Consider the following 18,488-nt stretch of genomic DNA (forward strand, 5'->3'; position numbering starts at 1 on the left):
ACTTCCAGCCTTCTGTTAATTCCTGCACACCCACGCTTACCTGTGGCAACTGTAAAAGCAGAGCAATTCATTGTCCCTGGCAAACTTAAACAAATATTAAATGAGCCAAGAAATGGATAAGCTAATGCTTTTAGTACTAACAGTATTTTTTCCATCTCTGCCTTGAACCTGGTTGCCACCATTCTTCCTCTGAGCCGGGGAGTAAGGAGTTTCTTCTAATCAATTTATATTTGGCTGTTACAAGTAAATCATTAATTAAGTAAACGGACAGTGTGCAAAGTACTCTAAAAAGGTGCAGTTCTTTTATACCAGATGACTCAGAACATGGCTTTGTGAGGTCCTGTGTTTGCCTCCATGGCTATCGATCATATTCAGTTTGAGGTAAAATGAGAGTTTCCCCAGAGCAAGATATGCATGATCTTGCTTTGTGTTCTGTGACACAGAGGAATGTCTGTTTACTCTCTCTTTCTGGAATGTAGTGATGACCAGTTGACATGTAATTCTGGCCAGATTCTCTTGGTAACATTTTCTCATGTCTGATTTGCAGCACAAAGATGGTGTTCTTTGTGCAGAACCAACCGCCCCATCAGATCTTCAAAGGGCACCATGTAGCGTGGACACTCAAAAGTGAACTCCGGAAACAGCAGTCGGACTTCCTCATCTTCCGAGCACTAGAAATTAATACAGTCAGTAAGTAGGAATAATGGTGGAAGGAGCTAACATCTGTTCCTCTCCCTCTTCGGATGCTTGCGGGACCAGGGGGCCTGCACAGGCTGTTAGCCCCTCTATCACCCCTCCCCCAAGAAAATATCCTAGGTCTAGCACCAATAGGAAATCAAAGTGTAACCCACTGGGCAGTGAATGTTATGTCCAACCTCCATTCCCCCCCTCACCTCCCCCCCCCCCACGTGTCTGCTCCACAGAGCCTATTACAGTTCTCAGCTTGAGAGCCTGGCTTTTTAGCTGAAGTTTGTAGGCACTGGTGCTTTTAGATCTGGAGCTGCCAGGTTCAATCCCCAGTGTTGATCAAGAGGGTGATCATCACAAATGCATCCCCATTCCTACTACAGGTAAGCTATGCTAGGAACCTGCCCCTTCCCTTTTGTCCTGTTTATGGGAGAGCACTGCCCACCACAGGTCAGCTTTGCTGTCTGCTTAACGTGCTTGAAAAAGACGCACTAGGCATCCATCTCCGCTAAAGCCACCTACGGAGAAGGTTAATTATCCTTAACTTTCTCAGTGGGTCTGGAGCAGCTCAGACACAGCTGATCTGTTTGCAGCTCTAGCTCTCTGATCTAGAGAGAAATTTAGCTCCGTTTTCTTAAGAAACGAAAACCAAGAAATGAGAAATCAGGTTGGTTTCACAGGCCGTCGAGAAAAGGAAAAAGATACTTATTGGGTGAGTGGATTCAAGTTTGATCCCTGTGGGATTGGGCAGCTCAGGAACTTTATTATATTTGCTGTTTTTTTCTTTCGTACTGTACCAGTTCTAAATCATGTGGTATCTGTTGCTTAAGTCTCAACTTAACCTCACTCTCAGCCATTCCTGTCCACAGCATGCCAGCTGAATTGCTCTGAGCATGGGCGCTGTGACTCCTTCACCAAGCGCTGCATCTGCGACCCGTTCTGGATGGAGAACTTCATCAAAGTGCAGATGGGGGAGGGCGAGAGTAACTGCGGTAAGTGCAATCTGGGGTGCGGGGGAGAGTGATTTCCCTTCTTGAAGAGGGCTGCGTGGAAGGAGCTGAGTGCTGCCTAGTTGAACAGATGGTGCATGAAGCTCATTGCCATGCTGAAGAGCTGTTGTCTGCCAAAGTTAATTCAGCTGGGTTTTTCCTAACATCCAGTTACCCGGATTTGGGGCCCAATGTGGTTAATGGCAAAACTCTCATTGATTTTAATGGGAGCAGGAGCAGCGTCCCTATCCTGGTCAGTGAATATTTGGTAGGGAAACTGATCTCCAGAGCCCTCAGATGATAAACTCTGATAAAAAAAGAGTTGAGTCCCTTTTCAGCATACGGCTAGCACCCCGGTCCTTTCCCTGGCTCACACAGCAAAGTGGACTCGCTGCCCATGCTTCTGCTTCCATTAAAGAAAGTCTAATGCTAACCTTTTGTGCGATTATGCTACAGAAGCGGAATTCACTGTTAAACCAGACTGTTGCTCCCCTGTCATGGAGGACTAACTTTTTAATAAGTTAATACATAGTGTGAAAAGTGTCTTGCAAGTGGCATGGACAACAGAGACCCGAGCAAAGAGAGGGCCTCGAAAATCAGGTCTGAAATGTGTAGGCTCCCTAGAGAAGTTAGTGGTGGAGCTGGCAATAGAGTGCTGGTCTCTTGAATGCTATTAAGTGATTGTTATGATTGACCATCTACAGGAGGGTCACCTGAAGTCCCAGCCACGAACTGTGCGAGATGCTAAATTGTGTATCTCTTGGGGTTTTTTTGGTCACAGAATGGAGCGTGCTGTATGTGATCATTGCGTCCTTTGTCATTGTGGTTGCCTTTGGAATCTTATCCTGGACTGTGGTCTGCTGTTGTAAGAGGTAATAACCTGAGCCTTTAAATCCTCATCTCTAATGCTTCAATACGTGTAGCTGCCTCTTGAGACATGTCATCCAAACGATAGTCTAAGCAGGTCATCTTACATAGGCCTCTGTTATTCCCATATCTAAAAGTGTGTCATTCGTTGCCAATTCAGAAAGAATGGGGTGTGAACAATGGTGTAATGAGGAGAGAGTAGGGCAGAGGGGTACAGGTGAAACACAAAGGGCCTAGAACTCCAGGTTCAATTTGGATGCAAGATGTTGATTAGCATAAAATTGTGTGACCAAAGTAATGTTTTTAATATAGTGTCCTCTCCTATGGATAAAACTGGAAACGAGTTACGCAGCTCTTACGCTTAGATCTTTTCCTGTCAGGGTTTGTCTAAATATGAACTTCAGCCTAACTTTTTCCCTTCTCCCCTCCCCCTCCAGGCGGAAAGGAAAACCCAAAAGGAAGAGCAAATACAAGATTTTGGATGCCACGGATCAAGAGAGTCTGGAGTTAAAACCAAACCTCAAAGCAGGTAAAACATGACAGAAGAGCTTAACGGTTGCAGAATGCTGACACAGAAAATCCCTCTCCTGCCGATGTAAAATCACAGTGTGAAACTAGCATGGTATTGAGTGATGATGACGATGCTAAGAAGTCCTGGGCTCTTGCTTCAGATCTAAAGACTGGTCACTTAGTCAAAGCATCGAAACCTCTTTGGTCTAGAAGAGAGGCTGGAAACTGCCTAAGAACTAGTCTCTGTCCTGGTATTTCCAGGTTCTGTCCCATTACAAAAAATACATGAACAGCCACTCCTTGTATTGTGTTACTTCCAGTTCTGAACCCAGCTGGATCCAAGCAGTGAGAGAGATGCGCAAAAATATAACCAAAAGCTATTTCTGTAAAGTTTGGGGCTCAATTCTTGGGCCTTATTTGAATGTTTACTCATCTCTAGCAGGATAAAAACTCATTGCCCTCATTAAATGTCTTGGCTGGATCCCAGAGCTGAGACCCTGACATATCCGTGTTGCAGCTGAGAAATGGAGCGGCATAGTGGGTTTGGACTGGCCAATGAACAGCAAGAAGTAGAGTTTGACTTCTCAAAAGGCACTGGGGACCATGCTCCTGCACAGCCTGGTCTGTTCTTCTGTCAACATGCTCTGTGATTTTCTCTCTTCCCCCCAAATCCTCCAGCCTAAAATGTCCATATAAAAATATCCCAAGAGTCTATGTCAAAGTTAATTATTCTCTCTTGTCACTGCCCTGTCACTTGTCACGGGATAACTAGGCAATGGGGCTTTGTGCTGAGAAGTTCTCATAACTGTAGTGTGAGTATGACCTGGAGTGGGTGTGGGGGCAGGAACCTAAGCAAAGATTTCTGAAACATCTAGATTCCTTGGGATCACAAGTTTGAAAGCGTGCCATGCTGGCTAGGAAGGCTGATGTCCCCCTCGGGAACAAGACCTTTTAAAAACCCAGGTTGTGCATGCTCTGTGTAAATACAGAATCCATTGGCCTTTTCCACCAGGACAGGGTGTGTCCCTCTGTCCTGGGCCAGTATTTCCCTCCCCACCTCTCACCTGGTGCATCGTGCTGGTTGTCACCCTCCACCCCAGAGATGGCTGCATTTGTTGTGCAGGTGATCTAGAAATGGTATGTTTGTATCTGTAGAACACCTGCACCAAATCATTGCTGCTGAGGGTAGGAGGAAGAAGTTGCGAAGCATGTGTAGAAGTTACACACACCCTCCAGAGAGTGAGAGATATTTCAGCTCTTAAAATAATTCTTACTAATGAGACTCTTCCCCTACTGTTTGTATGAAAGGGAGAGGTTGTGTTAACAGTTCATGGAAAATAGTCCTTAATCTTTGTTCGCTAGCTGAAAATAATTGCTCATCCTAGTATTATCCTACTTAATGGCATTCCAGCAAAGTGAACAGTACCTAATGACAGCAGTGGAGGGCATTGCCATAACTGTGCTGATCAGATAATTCCTTTGGGAGCAATGCATCCTGATAGCTCAAGTTCAAATGCCATTGAAGAAAGGGGATGCTTCCCCCTCCCACAGCATGCCCACTCCAGTTAAGTCTGACCATCTGGCAACTAGCACCAAAGAGCCTGACCACCAAACAAAGGGCTTATTGTGTCACCATCACCCTGTGGCAAATGTACCTCAAACTCTCACTTTTCACTGGTAACTAAATTCCCTCCTTGATGCTTCAGATGTTGTCTGCTAAGCAGTGTGTCTCTTTGCCCAGTTACACATGAGAATGTTCCCGCTTTCAGAGCAAATGTTGCATTTCACCATAAAGTAAAAGCTGAAATTTAAATATTTCCTCTGTTGACAGCATCAGTATACATGTCTCTCCTCCGCCCTTGTGAATTTAATCTTAATTCAGCCCGTTAATTTACCTTCCTTCCCTTGCAGGCCAGAGGAGAAGCAGTGATGCTAGAGAAGGGAAAATAGTAAGAGTATGCAGTGATATTCTGTCACACCCCTGTCTACTCTTTACTACAGCCTCTAATCCCAATAGAACTATATCTAGGCAGTGCCCTCTCCCAAGGGCAGTGAGGTGTGAAAGCCCCAAACACCTCTCATCCACCCTGACAACCTCACCAGTTTCTCTATAGGTTGTGTCCTGGAGCATCTCAACATGAATGTGTGACCCTGATCATGTCACGATGCCTGAAACAAATTCAGGGGTGGTTTGTTGTCCTGCGAGCTTGGTGGCTCTTGGAGGGAGTTGGGGGATAGCTCCATGAGACTCAGCTGAGTTCTCAACGGATGATGTGCGCCTAATAGCAGCAGTGAGTGAGCCTGCGATCCCTTCTCCTGTTCGCTCTTGTGTATGTTACTGAGAACGTTGAAAGTGTTTCTAATGTGGGATTCTCTTTGGCTTCTTTTAAAGGCAGCAGACAGAAAGCTCAGGTCCTTAACACCAGCCTGATGCACTCCGAATCTGAACTGGACAGCGACGAAGCCATCTTCACGTGGCCGGACCGAGAGAAAGGGAAACTACTCCGGAGTCAGAATGGCTCCCTGCGCAATGGACAGGTGCTTCCCAAACCGAAGAACCAGAGAGAAGAGATCTTATAGCCAAGCCCTAGGTCACCTTTAGCTAGGGGACAGAGAAAAACGGGGGGCAACTCCATTCCCCTGTCACGGGGGGGCCCTTGGAGACCAGCTGGATCGTGTTAGGACAAAGCTGCTAACTTATTTCACGGAAACTACCTTTGTTTTTGTGGGTTTCTTTTCGTTCGATGGGAACTGGTTGTACTTGAATCCTGACTTCAAGGGAAATCAAAGGGAGGAAAAGGAAACTGTGAAATACAGACTACCTGGCATCTGGAATGTAACAGGACAGAACCACTTACCACAGCTGTGAAAGCACAGACGCACCCACCTCATACTGCAATGGAGGCAAAGTTCCCATGGACCTTCAATCTACTCCCCACTGGAGGTTTCTTCCCTCTGAAGGAGGGTCAGGGTCGGGCTTGTAAGAGCCAGGCTTTGGGCTCCCGTCAGACCACCGCAGCCTCCCATGGTGATGGCACACTGACTGACTGATGTTTTTAAAAAAGAAAAACAAACCTAGCTCACATGTACTTCAGCTGCAGAAACAGCTTTTTTCTCTACCCCAACCCCTCCACTGATTAAGCACCATTTTCTAAAAAATTAACCTTGTCCTTTCACACCAGCTGACCACATGGGGTGGGGGGGCATTCAAAATACCGCGCTCACTCAGAATGGGCTGCCTCTGTGCACGGCTATGAGGAGGTTGTAATTGTTTTAAATTGTTAGTCTTGTCACTGGGAATGGAGATGAAATGGCACCTAATCTGATGCCGAAAGCTTAGCTGGAGTGAACGGCCCAGCTCCAGAGTCTGTGGTAGCCAGCTGAATGGGGCGCCCCCATTCCTTCAGCCAGCCCTTCCTGGTTTGGACCAGACCAGGGGATGGTTTGCTAATGGGAAGGAGAGTGCCTGCCTTTCTGGTATCTGCGACTAATAGCTTAATTCCAAAGCCCTGCAATGTTTATTCAGATCCATGGCACACTGTGTAGATTCTGAAACACTTCAGCGTATGCTCAGTAACACTGTTGAATATCAGTACTGCCCTCCATACTGTCAGAAGCCATGATGCTGTCCTTTCTTCAAACACTTACACACGTCAAAGACAAACATGGGTGGATACCTTCACTCCCCGATGGCTAGACATTCCCTTCCAGCTGGCACTTCGGTAGCCTTTTTTTTGTGCTGTAATTGAGTAGCATTGAGCCCTGTGTATGCTCTTAGCATTGAATTGTTTTGACTGGTGGCTGGCATGCACACTTCAAAATCATTAAGTGACTGAAACTGGGACCATTCAAATCCTCTTTGCCCGAATACCTGCAGGTGGCTCTAGAGGTATGGAGTGTGTCCTCGCTGGGGAGCTTGGTTCTGAAGTACATGCCCCATTTGGTTGAGGACAACATGGAGTTGAATGATTGTGTGGGGCACTCCCTCCCCAATGCCATTTCTGTCTCAACATGCTGCTTTCTTGAGCCAAAGCTCCATCCTTGGCAAGCGTTTGCCCTTTTCATTGGGGTGTCAGATGCCTATGCCCTGCTGGGATGAGTACTTAGTTCTTGGCCTTTCTTTGTGTTTAATTAAACTGGTAACTTGTGTCACTGGCTTTCTTCTTTGGATACTGAAAGACAAAAGGCTTTAAACTCCTAAATTGTATTTATAGTACTGCACTACTGACTTGTGTTGAACCAGATGAAGATTAAAGACACTATTTAATTTGAGGGAGTGTCCCCCCGTTGAATGTTGTCATGGCTGCTGCTAATTTAATGTTTCCGTGCAATCACATGTCTTCCTTAGGCACAAGTGTTGGATTCTGTGTTTATTTCTACTTGGCTAATAAGACATGGGCATTTTGCCCAAATGGCTTAAGCCAGCTGTAGTTCTTGACCTCACTTGATAGTGCTCTGTAGCTTCTACCATCCCGCATGCGTGTGCTCCTGTTCATCTCTCCATACTCGTGTGGTGGACTCAGCCTGGCTGTTCTCCCCCTAGGTGATGGGACCCCCAATGCGTTGCCAGAATCCCACATCCATTCCTGCCTTTCCCCCACTACGTAGGGTAAAGGGAACACCAGAATTGTCCATTTAAAGGGACGCAGTCAAGTTAAAAATCACACTTCTGTCTGAAATGTACTGTTGTTTGTGAGTAGCACTGAAACCTGTGGGCAGGGTGTCATCCATGAAACTCCTTTAAACTGATGGTAAATATCCCTTTAATCCGCTCCTCCCTTAGGCACATACTTAAAGCCTGTCACTCCCCTTTCCTTCTGGGGAGGTCCTCCCTGCAGGGAATTCTCAGCCTGTTTACAGCAGCGAAGCTTCCAGGGATTCTTTTGCTGCAGCGATCAGTACCCCTCACCGGAGATGCGTGGCGTGCCTTTACACTGGCCCTCTGCCTTCCTGTTACGGAAGGGGGAAGCATTAAAACCTGTCCAGCTATTACTCGATGGCACCTTTGTTTAGCTGAGGTTTTTTTTTCCTTCCTCCCATTTCAACGTGGGGCCTGACCACTTACAATGAAGTGCTTTAGTTGGCTGACGGCAGCGATGTCGATAGAATAGTTGTTTCCTGCCTGGCATGGAGACGACTTGCATTTTGCAGAAGGCGACAGGCCTGCTACAGACTCCTTGCTAACCAGTTTTGGTAGGAGAGCTTCCTGTCCTTAGTCATTTGTCATCTCAAAATGCAGGCTTATGACTGCAGATCACAAGTCCCGAAAGTTAGATTTCCTGCTTGCCATTAGTATTCTTTTATTGTGCAACATTCCCCCTCTGCATGAAACACCCCCTCAGCCACCCCCAAAAAACCCTGTTCTACACTTCAAATATTAACCCTTTGTGCCTCTAAATTGTTTCACCCTGACAGAGGTTACTAAGAAGTATGTATATACACATGCCCTCCCTATGCACTGATAAATGTGAGAAGCTTTTCGTAAATGAATTCGGAATCTAGGAAAATCTAATCTTAATCAAGGGACAAGAGGTCAGTGAAAAACCCTGACAAACAGAAGGTGGAAGCATTAGGTGCCTTGGTGTAAAAATCTCCGTTAGGGTGGAAGACAGTGTGGGCAGATTGCTTGGAAAAAGACAACAGCCCATGTTAGAGAAGATCCTCTGATGTAGGAGTGTGTACAATGAAAGCATTAGTTTAAAATCCTGTAACTCCCTTTCCTCCTCCCCAGGGTATTATTAATATCATTGCTCATTTGTTACCTAAGTACCCTGATCCTAGTTTGACCTTGCAATAAGAAGTTTTCTGCATGGCTGTGCGTTATAATGTCACAATTAGAGACTCTATGGCTACAAGTTACCCATGTGTGGAAGTTAAAAGCTGAGACATCTGTTAGATGAACCATCAGCCCAATTTGATTTTGTTTTCCTCACTCTTCAGTGTAAATGTACTTCAGACACACACTTGTGTTTAGTAAAGATGTTTGAATCAGAAGCCAGAATCTCTTGCAATGTTGAGATCCAGTTTTAAATAGTTAGTTAGTTCTTAATTTTTCACTAGTTCTGTACACTGGGGCAGCCCAACCTGTCTGAACTTTAATTTAATGTCATGCTGTTTGTTTGATTGCAGCGTTACTTGGATCAAGACCGGAAAATGATTTTTTTAAAACCACATTTCTTTCAAATAAAAGGGGAAGTTGTTTTGTTGCTGCTTATCTTACTTCCAGCTCTTTCTCTCTAAATAGACTTTGATGGGGGGTCTAAAGCAAGCATCCCAAATGTGAGGCTCTTCCACTTGAAAAATATGCTGTCTACAGTCCATCAAATATCCTTTTGTTCCCTTTTCCCTATCCTCGACGTCTGCAAGCCACTTTGGTACCATTAACAATGGTGCGGCCACTCTCCTGCCTAGCTGAGTGTTGTATTTTCAACTTGTCAGGAGCTGGAGTGCAATATTCTAAATTTGTAGATGGCTGAAACATGCTTTACCAGGGCCTAATAACATCAGCCACACTATCAGAGGCTCGTTCACCTGCACATCCACCAATGTGATCTATGCCATCATGTGCCAGCAATGCCCCTCTGCCATGTACATTGGTCAAACTGGACAGTCTCTACGTAAAAGAATAAATGGACACAAATCAGATGTCAAGAATTATAACATTCATAAACCAGTCGGAGAACACTTCAATCTCTCTGGTCACGCAATCACAGACATGAAGGTCGCTATCTTAAAACAAAAAAACTTCAAATCCAGACTCCAGCGAGAAACTGCTGAATTGGAATTCATTTGCAAATTGGATACTATTAATTTAGGCTTAAATAGAGACTGGGAGTGGCTAAGTCATTATGCAAGGTAGCCTGTTTCCTCTTGTTTTTTCCTACCCCCCCCCCCAGATGTTCTGGTTTAACTTGGATTTAAACCTGGAGAATGGTCAGTTTAGATGAGCTATTACCAGCAGGAGAGTGAGTTTGTGTGTGTATGGGGGTGGGGGGGATGTGAGAAAACCTTGATCTATGCAGGAAATAGCCCGACTTGATTATGTAAAGAGTTGTCACTTTGGATGGGCTAGCACCAGCAGGAGAGTGAATTTGTGTGGGGGGGTGGAGGGTGAGAAAACCTGGATTTGTGCTGGAAATGGCCCACCTGTTGATCACTTTAGATAAGCTATTACCAGCAGGACAGTGGGGTGGGAGGAGGTATTGTTTCATGATTTCTGTGTGTATATAAAGTCTGCTGCAGTTTCCACGGTAAACATCTGATGAAGTGAGCTGTAGCTCACGAAAGCTCATGCTCAAATAAATTGGTTAGTCTCTAAGGTGCCACAAGTCCTCCTTTTCTTTTTGCGAATACAGACTAACACGGCTGTTCCTCTGAAACCATGCTTTACCTAGAACTCAGAGGCTGCTCGAGACTAGCTGGAGCATCCTGGGTTGGATCTTGTAGATCTTGCCTAGACACGGCTCTCTGAGAGATGGCCCAGAGTCCGCAATATAAAACTTCATGGGTTTTCAGACCCACCAAAGATGCTTTGACTGGGTGCCCTTGCTTTAATGCCAATAGCTATTATCTGGTCATGAGCTTGACAGAGCTGCTGCGAATGATCTCTTCAACTTCCACCTCCTGTGCTCACTTTCCGTCTGTTTCATGGCGATTACCTTGAGAGACAACCCCACTAACTGCTCTTGGCCTGACTTCTTGCTTTTCAGGCTAGGACTGAAGAGGAAATTCAATCAAGACAAATGCGAGCTACTTCACTTAGGAAGGAAAAATCAAATGCACAGCTACAAAATGGGGAATAACTGTCTAAGTGGTAGAACTGCTGGCAGGGAGCTGGGGGGTTATAATGGATCATAAACGGAGTGAGAGTTGTCAGTGTGATGCAGCTGCAAAAAAAAAAAGAATATTATTCTGCGGTGTATTAATGGGAGTGTTGTAGGTAAGACGTAGGAGGTAATGGTCCCGCTCTACTCGGCACTGGGGAGGCCCTAGCTGGAGTACTTTGTCCAATTCTAGTGCTACGCTTTTTAGGAAGGATGTGGACAATTTGGAAAGAGTCCAGAGGACAGCAACTGCCCTGATAAAAGGTTTATAAAACTTGACCTAGGAGGAGAGTGTTTAGAAAAAGTTTGGTCTTGAGAAAAGAAGGTGGAGGGGTGACCTGTTAAGGGCTGTTATAAAGAGGACAGTGATTAATCATTCTCCCTGTCCATGGGAGGTAGGACAAGAAGTATTGGGCTTAATCTGCAGCCAGGGAGCTTTAGGTTAGATATTAGGACAAACTTTCTAACTCGAGGGGTAGTTTGGCTCTGGAACAGGCTTCCAAGGGAGGTTGTGGAGTCCCTGTCATTGCAGGTTGTTATGAACAAGCTGGACAAACGTATCAGGGCTGGTCTAGGTTTACTTGGTCCTGCCACAGCGCAGGGGGCTGGACTTCGCCTACCTCTCAAGGTCCCTTCCAGCCCCTGTGAGTGGTCGGCCCTCTGCTGTGTGCCTTGGCTGTTGGAGGACATCCCTGATATACATATACCCCAAAGGCAGCCTCTGTGCTGATACCGTGGGACTTGGTGCAAGTGGCACACAGGTGCCAGCCCTAGGAAACCCCCCCACTCCCGTCTCTGACTTCCAGCCGTGTGCTTTAGCCGCAGAACCAGCCCTAAGTGCAAAGGCTGCCGCAGTCCCTGGCAAAAAAGCCCTGACAACTAATATTTCCGAGGCTGGGCGTGGAGGGAGGGAGCTTCATGTGCATCCGCTGAGGGCTGCTCTTACGGAAGCAGGAGGAGATGCAAATGTGGACTATTGATTTCACTGGAAAGCGAAATTGCTGAAGCTTCAGGGATGAAGCTTCAGGGATTGAGCTTCAGCAACGTGCCCCGCTGTCTGTACCTCCTGATGAAGCCGAGGAAAGTTTATTAATTAGTGCAGTCCTTGAAAGAGATTAACAGGGGCTGCCCTGCTGTCAGTTGAACAAGTTGCTGTAGAGATTGCACATTAGCATTGCAGCGGCCAAAAGGAGCCTGTGTAACATTAGGGGGCTGGTTTATTTCAACAAGTGGAGGGAATTCACCTTCAGAGCTGCCCCTCTTTCCCCCTCACCAGCCCACGCCGTCTAGGTTACTGTACGACTTAGAAACGGTGCCCTGGAGTATACACCCCTGCTGCCGCTAGCGGTCACTCCAGGAGATGACCCGGCTGTGCGCTGTTACCTGGGCCCAGCCCCCGCTGCTGAGGGCAGCCTCTTCCCTCCCTTTTCTGCCTTAGGCTCAATTATCAATTGGCTCCAAAAAAAATAAGTATAAAAAAAAATCAACCTTAAATTTCTCAGATGGTCTAATGGCTCCAAATGGCACCATCTGCCCCAGGCCCCCTTCGCTCTCCACATCTCCTAGCCCCTTGTGCCTGTTGGTTTTGGGCAGGATCTGGCCACCTGAGAGCGGCCCTACCACTTTCTAATCATTTTTAAGTTACAGCTTCCTCAAATGGCCACATTTCAACTTTTTCCACTCCAGGATCCTCCCTGCCCACCTAGCCAGGATCCCCCACCCACTTAGCCCCATGGGACGGCCGTGACCCCGAGGCTATGAATTCGTGTTCTTACTCAACCCCCAAGTGGGGTCTTGGCTTTTTACCTTAGATGGGGAACAAACCACCACCTAGCTCTGGGGCTAAAGCTTTGCAGCCAGCACTGCCCCTCGGGGAGATTCATCAGTGAGATCACAGGTGGGGTTTAGTGCTGGCCTGCTGGCCAAGTCCCAGTCTTGTCCTCTGTGCACTAGGCCACTCTGCCTCTCCCTAATCTAAGCGTCCGATGAGACAGCAGGTGTCTCCTGCTGATGAGAAGAGCTAGTATTAGCAGTATTAGCCTGTGGTGTGCGTTAGGGCAGGGACTGACGCTCTGTTCTGTGTTTGTACAGCGCCTAGCGCAACGGGGCGTGGATCTCCGATGGGGGTCCCTACATGCAACCTCAACACAAAAGAAGAATGACTAACTCCGAGGCTCCGACGCCTTCTCTGCTGGACTGTTTGTTGCACCAGTGCGGCCCTATTGATCGAGCTGCACCCTGTGCAAACCCTCGGTACAGGGGTAAGCTGCAAATTGCAGGGGGTTTTTTGCCCCAAGGCAGCACCATTGCACAAGGGGTCTGCACTGGCCCCAACCCCCCTCCTATCATAGACAGGACATTCAACTCAGCACTTGCTCTCCCCTCCCTTGAGAGGCAGCTGCAGCTCACGTGGGGGCAGAGGGGATGCCGCTCACCAAGTCCTCCAGAGACCCTGCCACGTCTCCTGATGTACCAGGCAAGGTGGGGGGTGGCGGGGGTGGAGTTCTACAAGGCCCAAACTGACAATATCCCTGGGGGTTTGCACCACTCTTCCGTCACCAAAACAAAAACCAGCCTGTCCGTCGGGGGCCAGTCCAGGGGTCCCTTGCTCTGCCTCTAGGGATGTGCGTGGTGCTGAGAGCCCTGTGTTTAGGGTAAGGTCTGCTAGCAGCCCCTTCCAGTTTGGCAGGGAGGCCAGGGCAGGAGAAAGCCAAAGGCCTAGCAATGAAGCAGGCCCAAAGATTTTTTTTTTCCCTAAGGGAAAGTTTAAAATTTTGGTCTAAAATCTTTGTACCTAGAGGAGCTGCAGTGGTCCCCCTATTGGCAGGGTTCGATGTGCCATCTCCCCCTGCCCAGTCTGGGGGTGCCCAGCTGCATTTAAGACTCACCCTGGTTTCCACAGTCCAGGAGTTGCCTTGCTATTACCTTGGACGCTAGGTGGTGATTTAGCTGCACTTGCTAATGTGTTTGCATTGACACCATTAAGGTTAACGACCTGCTCGTTAACAAGAGAAGACGGCTTTGAAGGGGAAATTTATTCTAATAATTGTCAATTGTCGTAGCCAATACCTGTGAATGACACGGCCCCTGTTGCACTGCATGTTACATTAGCAGCAGGGTAACACCGGCGCTGCCAGCTGCTTCCCGCGCTCATCAGATCCAGGGGATGGTTGCTGCCATGTCTGTTCTGCAGGGGCCACAGGATTCGTGGGAAACAGCCACGCTCAGGGATGGTGCTGTTGAGAGGCGCACGGCTCTGCAGGTGGGGGCAGAGTGGGACGCAGGCCTGGTGCAGGGGGAGCAGCCTGTGAGGGTGGGGCCAGCAGGGGTGCTGAGTATGGGGGTCTTGAAGCTGCTCGGCAGATCTGGCTGTACTGAGCCCATTTGCCACTGGGAAGGGCATCTAGGCAGGTGCTGGGTAGATACTCGGCATGGATAAAGGTCAGACTTTACGCTGCTTGCTTTTATTGGCCTTTATTTAAGGAGACCCCGTCTCTTAAGGGGCAGAGCCGCCTGCCCGGTCACTCCAGGACACCTCAGGCCGATTACTGTTGTTTGCATTACGGTAGCAACAAGAGTCCGCAGCTGAGACCGGGGCCCCCCAGTCATGCATGCAGCCCTGCCTGAGATGTGGGGCCCTGCACAGAGCGGCCTCTAGTAAGAGGCAGCTCATCCTCCAAAGAGTGTACAACTGAATGGTGCAAAGGTGGGAGACAGGAAGTGCTGTTATCCCCACTGCATGCATGGGACCCGAGGCCCAGAGAGACACAGCTTCCCCGGGGCTAGTGCCCCCCTGTCAGTTCCAGCCCCAGGTTCTGCTTGGAGCCCAGGGCTGGAGTTATGAGTCCCTCCTAGTTTCAATGCAAAACGATCAACCAGCCACGAATGCAGGCCAGGCCAGGTCCCATCTCCTTCCAACCCCCTGCAGCCCTTCCTGGCCACCCTGGCTAGGAGTCTGCGTTTGTAGCAAGGCTCCGAAGTGGAGAGATTTGGATGTTGCTGCCCGCTCAAGCCAGGATGCCCCCTGCAGTACCCACGAGATTCACCCCTTGCTTGGGGAGATTCTGCTGCCCAGTGAAGCTTTTCCCCTCGGGTCCTCCTGGCAGCATGGCTCTCAATGACCTGCCCTGTGTTCTGCAGCAGCGAGGCCTGCACTGAGGCGGGGCTGGGCTCACATGCACAGGGCTCCCCTGGGTGCAGATTCCAGTGCCGGGAGAGGCTCCCCTTAGATTCCTGCTGAGCAGGGTAGCAGGAAGGGAGAGGCCCTGAGAAATGTGGGGGTGGGAAAGGTGCATCTTGGTATTTAACTGTAATTCATTCATTAATTAGAGCTCCAGCTCAAGTTGTCCATTATCTGCTCCCCTCCTCACTCAGCCTGACAGGTGCTGAGACCCTCACAGCTCAGTCCCTGCTCCCAGGAGCATGCCCGGGGTGTCACCAATGCAGCACCATGCCCCTGCTTCTGCCCCTTGGCTTGCAGTAGCTCTGACCCTCCCTCTGCCTGCTGCTTCTCAAAGAAGCCTTCCCATCGCTGCTTCAAAGCCAGGACCCCTCTGCCAGCATCCCCAGCCCCAGACGTACTGGATGTGTCACACCTCCTTTAGGGACAGGAGGATCTGAGGTCTCTCCACCCTGCTCTCTGTTGCTGTGATGTCCTGAGCAGTCGTGATGTGCAATACAGGTCATGTCCTAGGGGAACATGAGGTTGGCTGTGAGCGTGGGACATGCTTCACATGCAGATGCTTTGCCGTGCAGAGGGGGAGGCCAAGTAGGGCATTGGGGCTGGGTGGAGGCATCCTGCTGCTGGGGACATTTCACTGGCTGCCTGGGCAGGTGCAGATAACGCTGTTGATCAGTACAGCCCTGGGTCCCCCATTCTGTGTGAGCCCCTGACTCCTTAAAGACCTGAGCTGGGACTGCTGGCTCAAGGGATAGCACACGGGGGCTGGGGACCAAGGGCTGTGAAACCTTCCCTATCTCCTGGGCTAATGCGGACCCTGGAATTAACCCTATAGTAGGTTTCAAGGCTTTTTAATTTCCTGGCGTCTTTGCTGTAGTTTAATCTGGTGTTTCAGGTGACTTTTGTTATGTTCACAGCCCACACACAGAGAAATTAGATAAAGGCCTACACACACTGGCTGGAAGGTTGCAGCACCCCACTGGATTTCTTAGAATTCAGAATGATTATACTCAGGAACCCAAAAACAGAGAGAGACAAAGCAGGCTGCTCCCTAGGCAGAGGCCCAACTACTCGGATCACAGATTTCCCTACAGTGTCCCCTTGTTTGCAAGCAGGACCAGGAACACACACATACGTCTTAAAGTGAGCTTGCAATTCCAAGACAGTTCTTCACACCACAGCTTTAGCTGGTTTAGGGCCTAGTTTTCAAGCCCAGGGCCCCGCTTCCCCCACTGCTTGTATACACAAGCACTGTGTGTGTGTGTGTGTGTGTGTGAGCGAGCACCTGTTTGAATCCTTGTACATCCAGGTGCAGGCAGGACATGGGTAAACATTGCTGTTTGCTTTGAATGCTCTCATCCGGGAGTCTGCCAGGGGTGTGCACATCTGCCTTTGCCCTGGCTACTTGGCTAGCAGCCACCACTATGGAAACCAAACAGGGTGTTAATTAGCGGGTGAGGTTTGGGTCTAGGAATTAAGGCCAGAGCTGGGGTCTGATTCCGCAGCCCATTGTGTGCAGAGCGCACATAGGGGAATCCAGCCCTTGTTTGGGTTCCTGAAGGGGAGCCAGGCGATCTGGAAAATCTGGCCTCTGAGGCTTTGAGGCAGAGATCAGGGCTGAGCATAATCTCCCATTAAGCCCTCCCAAGCCACATGCGTGCCTGCAGCACGGTGAGCAGCCCAGGGGCCCACCAGGGCCTACACAGCCCCTGAGCAGTGTGCCCTTCCCACGTGCCAAGGCCCCGCGCTAGCTAGCTGTGAGTCCGTCTTTCCATTGTTGAAAACAATCTCTTTTCCACACTTGCTGCCAAAGTTTTCCCGCTTTCCCCGGCTCCCGCACGCTCCAGTATATTTAGCTGCCTCTAGCCTGCTACCTTTCCTTATATAGCAGAGGCCAAACGAATTTCTCACTCTCATTATTAATAGCCTGCGAGGAGTTCTGAGGAGCCTGCCAAAAATAGCAGGCAAACGCTGTGCGGCCGGCCGGGAAGAGGGACATTAGTGCTGAGGGACTGGAGTGAAAGGCCCTGCCAAGAAAGTGCATTCTGCCAGGGGGAGACATGGGGGGACTCCTTGGTTTTCTCCTTTTCCAGTTGGTCACTAGAACAAGGAGTTGTATGTTCCCTGCCGACCGCCCCAATTCTCCACCTCGCACCTCCAGGGGACTGCAAAGCCTCCTCTTGCGTTTGGGATGTTCTGCAGCTCCGAGGAGCCAGGCTCAAAGCCCAGAGGATGCTGCTGGCGAAAGGACCCGGTGGAGGGAGAGCTGGGAGGTAGGAGCTTGGCTTTCAAGTCTCTCTCATCACTTTGCAGGCGTGAGGCTTTCAGGAAGGGGGGTGGGGGGGAGCGGTTCAATATACTAAGAGCAACCTGCATTGCCTGGGCCTTCTTTGAGATGGGGGGGTCGAGTCCTTTCCATAGCCCCTCCCCACTCCCCCTTCTCCCCACTGCTCTTCCACCGAAGGCCGATGGAGCACTGATCAGTGGGGCTTTGGCATGTCACAAATGAGGGGTGTTTGGCCTCCCCCCATCTCCAGAGTCTGGGTGTCAGGGGCTCCAAAAGTCACCCCAGCCCCAGGCGAGCAGGCAGCCCCTGGGAGCGCCGGCAGAGGGGACAGCAGGGGACCCGAACCCGCCGACACATTGCTGCACACGTCAACTTGGAAAAGCCAAACTGAAGTCCAGAGCCGCTGGCGAGAGGCGAAATGCTCCTTGCAGCAGGGTCAGGAGACGGCAGCGCCCAGCGGGTTCCCTCCTGGGCCTTGCCTGCTAGCATGCTGACAGAGAGCACGTCTACACCGCTGGACCCGGACAAGTCCCCCAAATCCCAAACGCCCAAACCCCCGAGTCTCCCCAGCACTGATCAGCCAGCCAAAGGGTTTGGACGTCCTAAGGCAAGCGACCTCCTGGGCTCCCCTGCCTGGGGAGCCCTCTGACTTGCCCTGGCTGCTTTTTGCCTTTCATGACTCGGGTTGGTTTGATGGCAGCATCTCTGGGCCCCTTTGGCTGCTTGTGGCCAGGGTCTCCTAGAGCTGCTTCCTGGCCTGCTTCCACCATTTTGCAGCTCCCCGTGGGAGGGGGGGCGAAGTCACTGCTGCAGCAGCCGCACGAGGGCTGGGGGTGGCTCAGAACTGTCCAGACTGGACTTCGCGTCTGCTGGCGAAAGGGGAGAGACGGGGCCTCTTGCAATTTGCGGACCCGCGACAATATTTACTGGCAAATACAGAGGCCGGAGGATTCATTCGCATAGATCTGTGCGGCTCCCTCGCCGTCCGCCTGGCAGCCGGGCATGGTTGTGTGTGTGTGTGGAAGGGGTGGGACTCGTCTTGGGATGGGGAGGTGAATTCTGCCTGCAGGGGAGGGGGGGAAGCCCCAGCAATGAACGAGGCTCCTTTATAAAGAAGAGGGGAGCATCTTTACCTACGTGCACCT

At 49.7% G+C, this 18,488-nt stretch overlaps 1 protein-coding gene across 3 annotated transcripts in view; it reads left to right on the plus strand.

Moving 5' to 3' along the window:
• The window catches only part of KIAA0319L (KIAA0319 like), a 52,921-nt gene extending 43,662 nt beyond the window's left edge, over nucleotides 1-9,259 (plus strand). For all 3 annotated transcript variants that reach the window (XM_073317781.2, XM_073317783.2, XM_073317782.2), the window contains 5 exons: nucleotides 548-690; nucleotides 1,557-1,679; nucleotides 2,458-2,548; nucleotides 2,981-3,072; nucleotides 5,446-9,259. In XM_073317781.2, the coding sequence (XP_073173882.1) occupies nucleotides 548-690; nucleotides 1,557-1,679; nucleotides 2,458-2,548; nucleotides 2,981-3,072; nucleotides 5,446-5,633 (637 nt within the window). In that variant the 3' untranslated portion in view covers nucleotides 5,634-9,259. The remainder of the gene's footprint in view (nucleotides 1-547; nucleotides 691-1,556; nucleotides 1,680-2,457; nucleotides 2,549-2,980; nucleotides 3,073-5,445) is intronic.
• Nucleotides 9,260-18,488: the final 9,229 nt, after the last annotated feature.

The sequence above is a fragment of the Lepidochelys kempii genome, chromosome 19 (genome assembly GCF_965140285.1).
Source record: "Lepidochelys kempii isolate rLepKem1 chromosome 19, rLepKem1.hap1, whole genome shotgun sequence".
Lineage (NCBI taxonomy): Eukaryota > Metazoa > Chordata > Testudines > Cheloniidae > Lepidochelys > Lepidochelys kempii.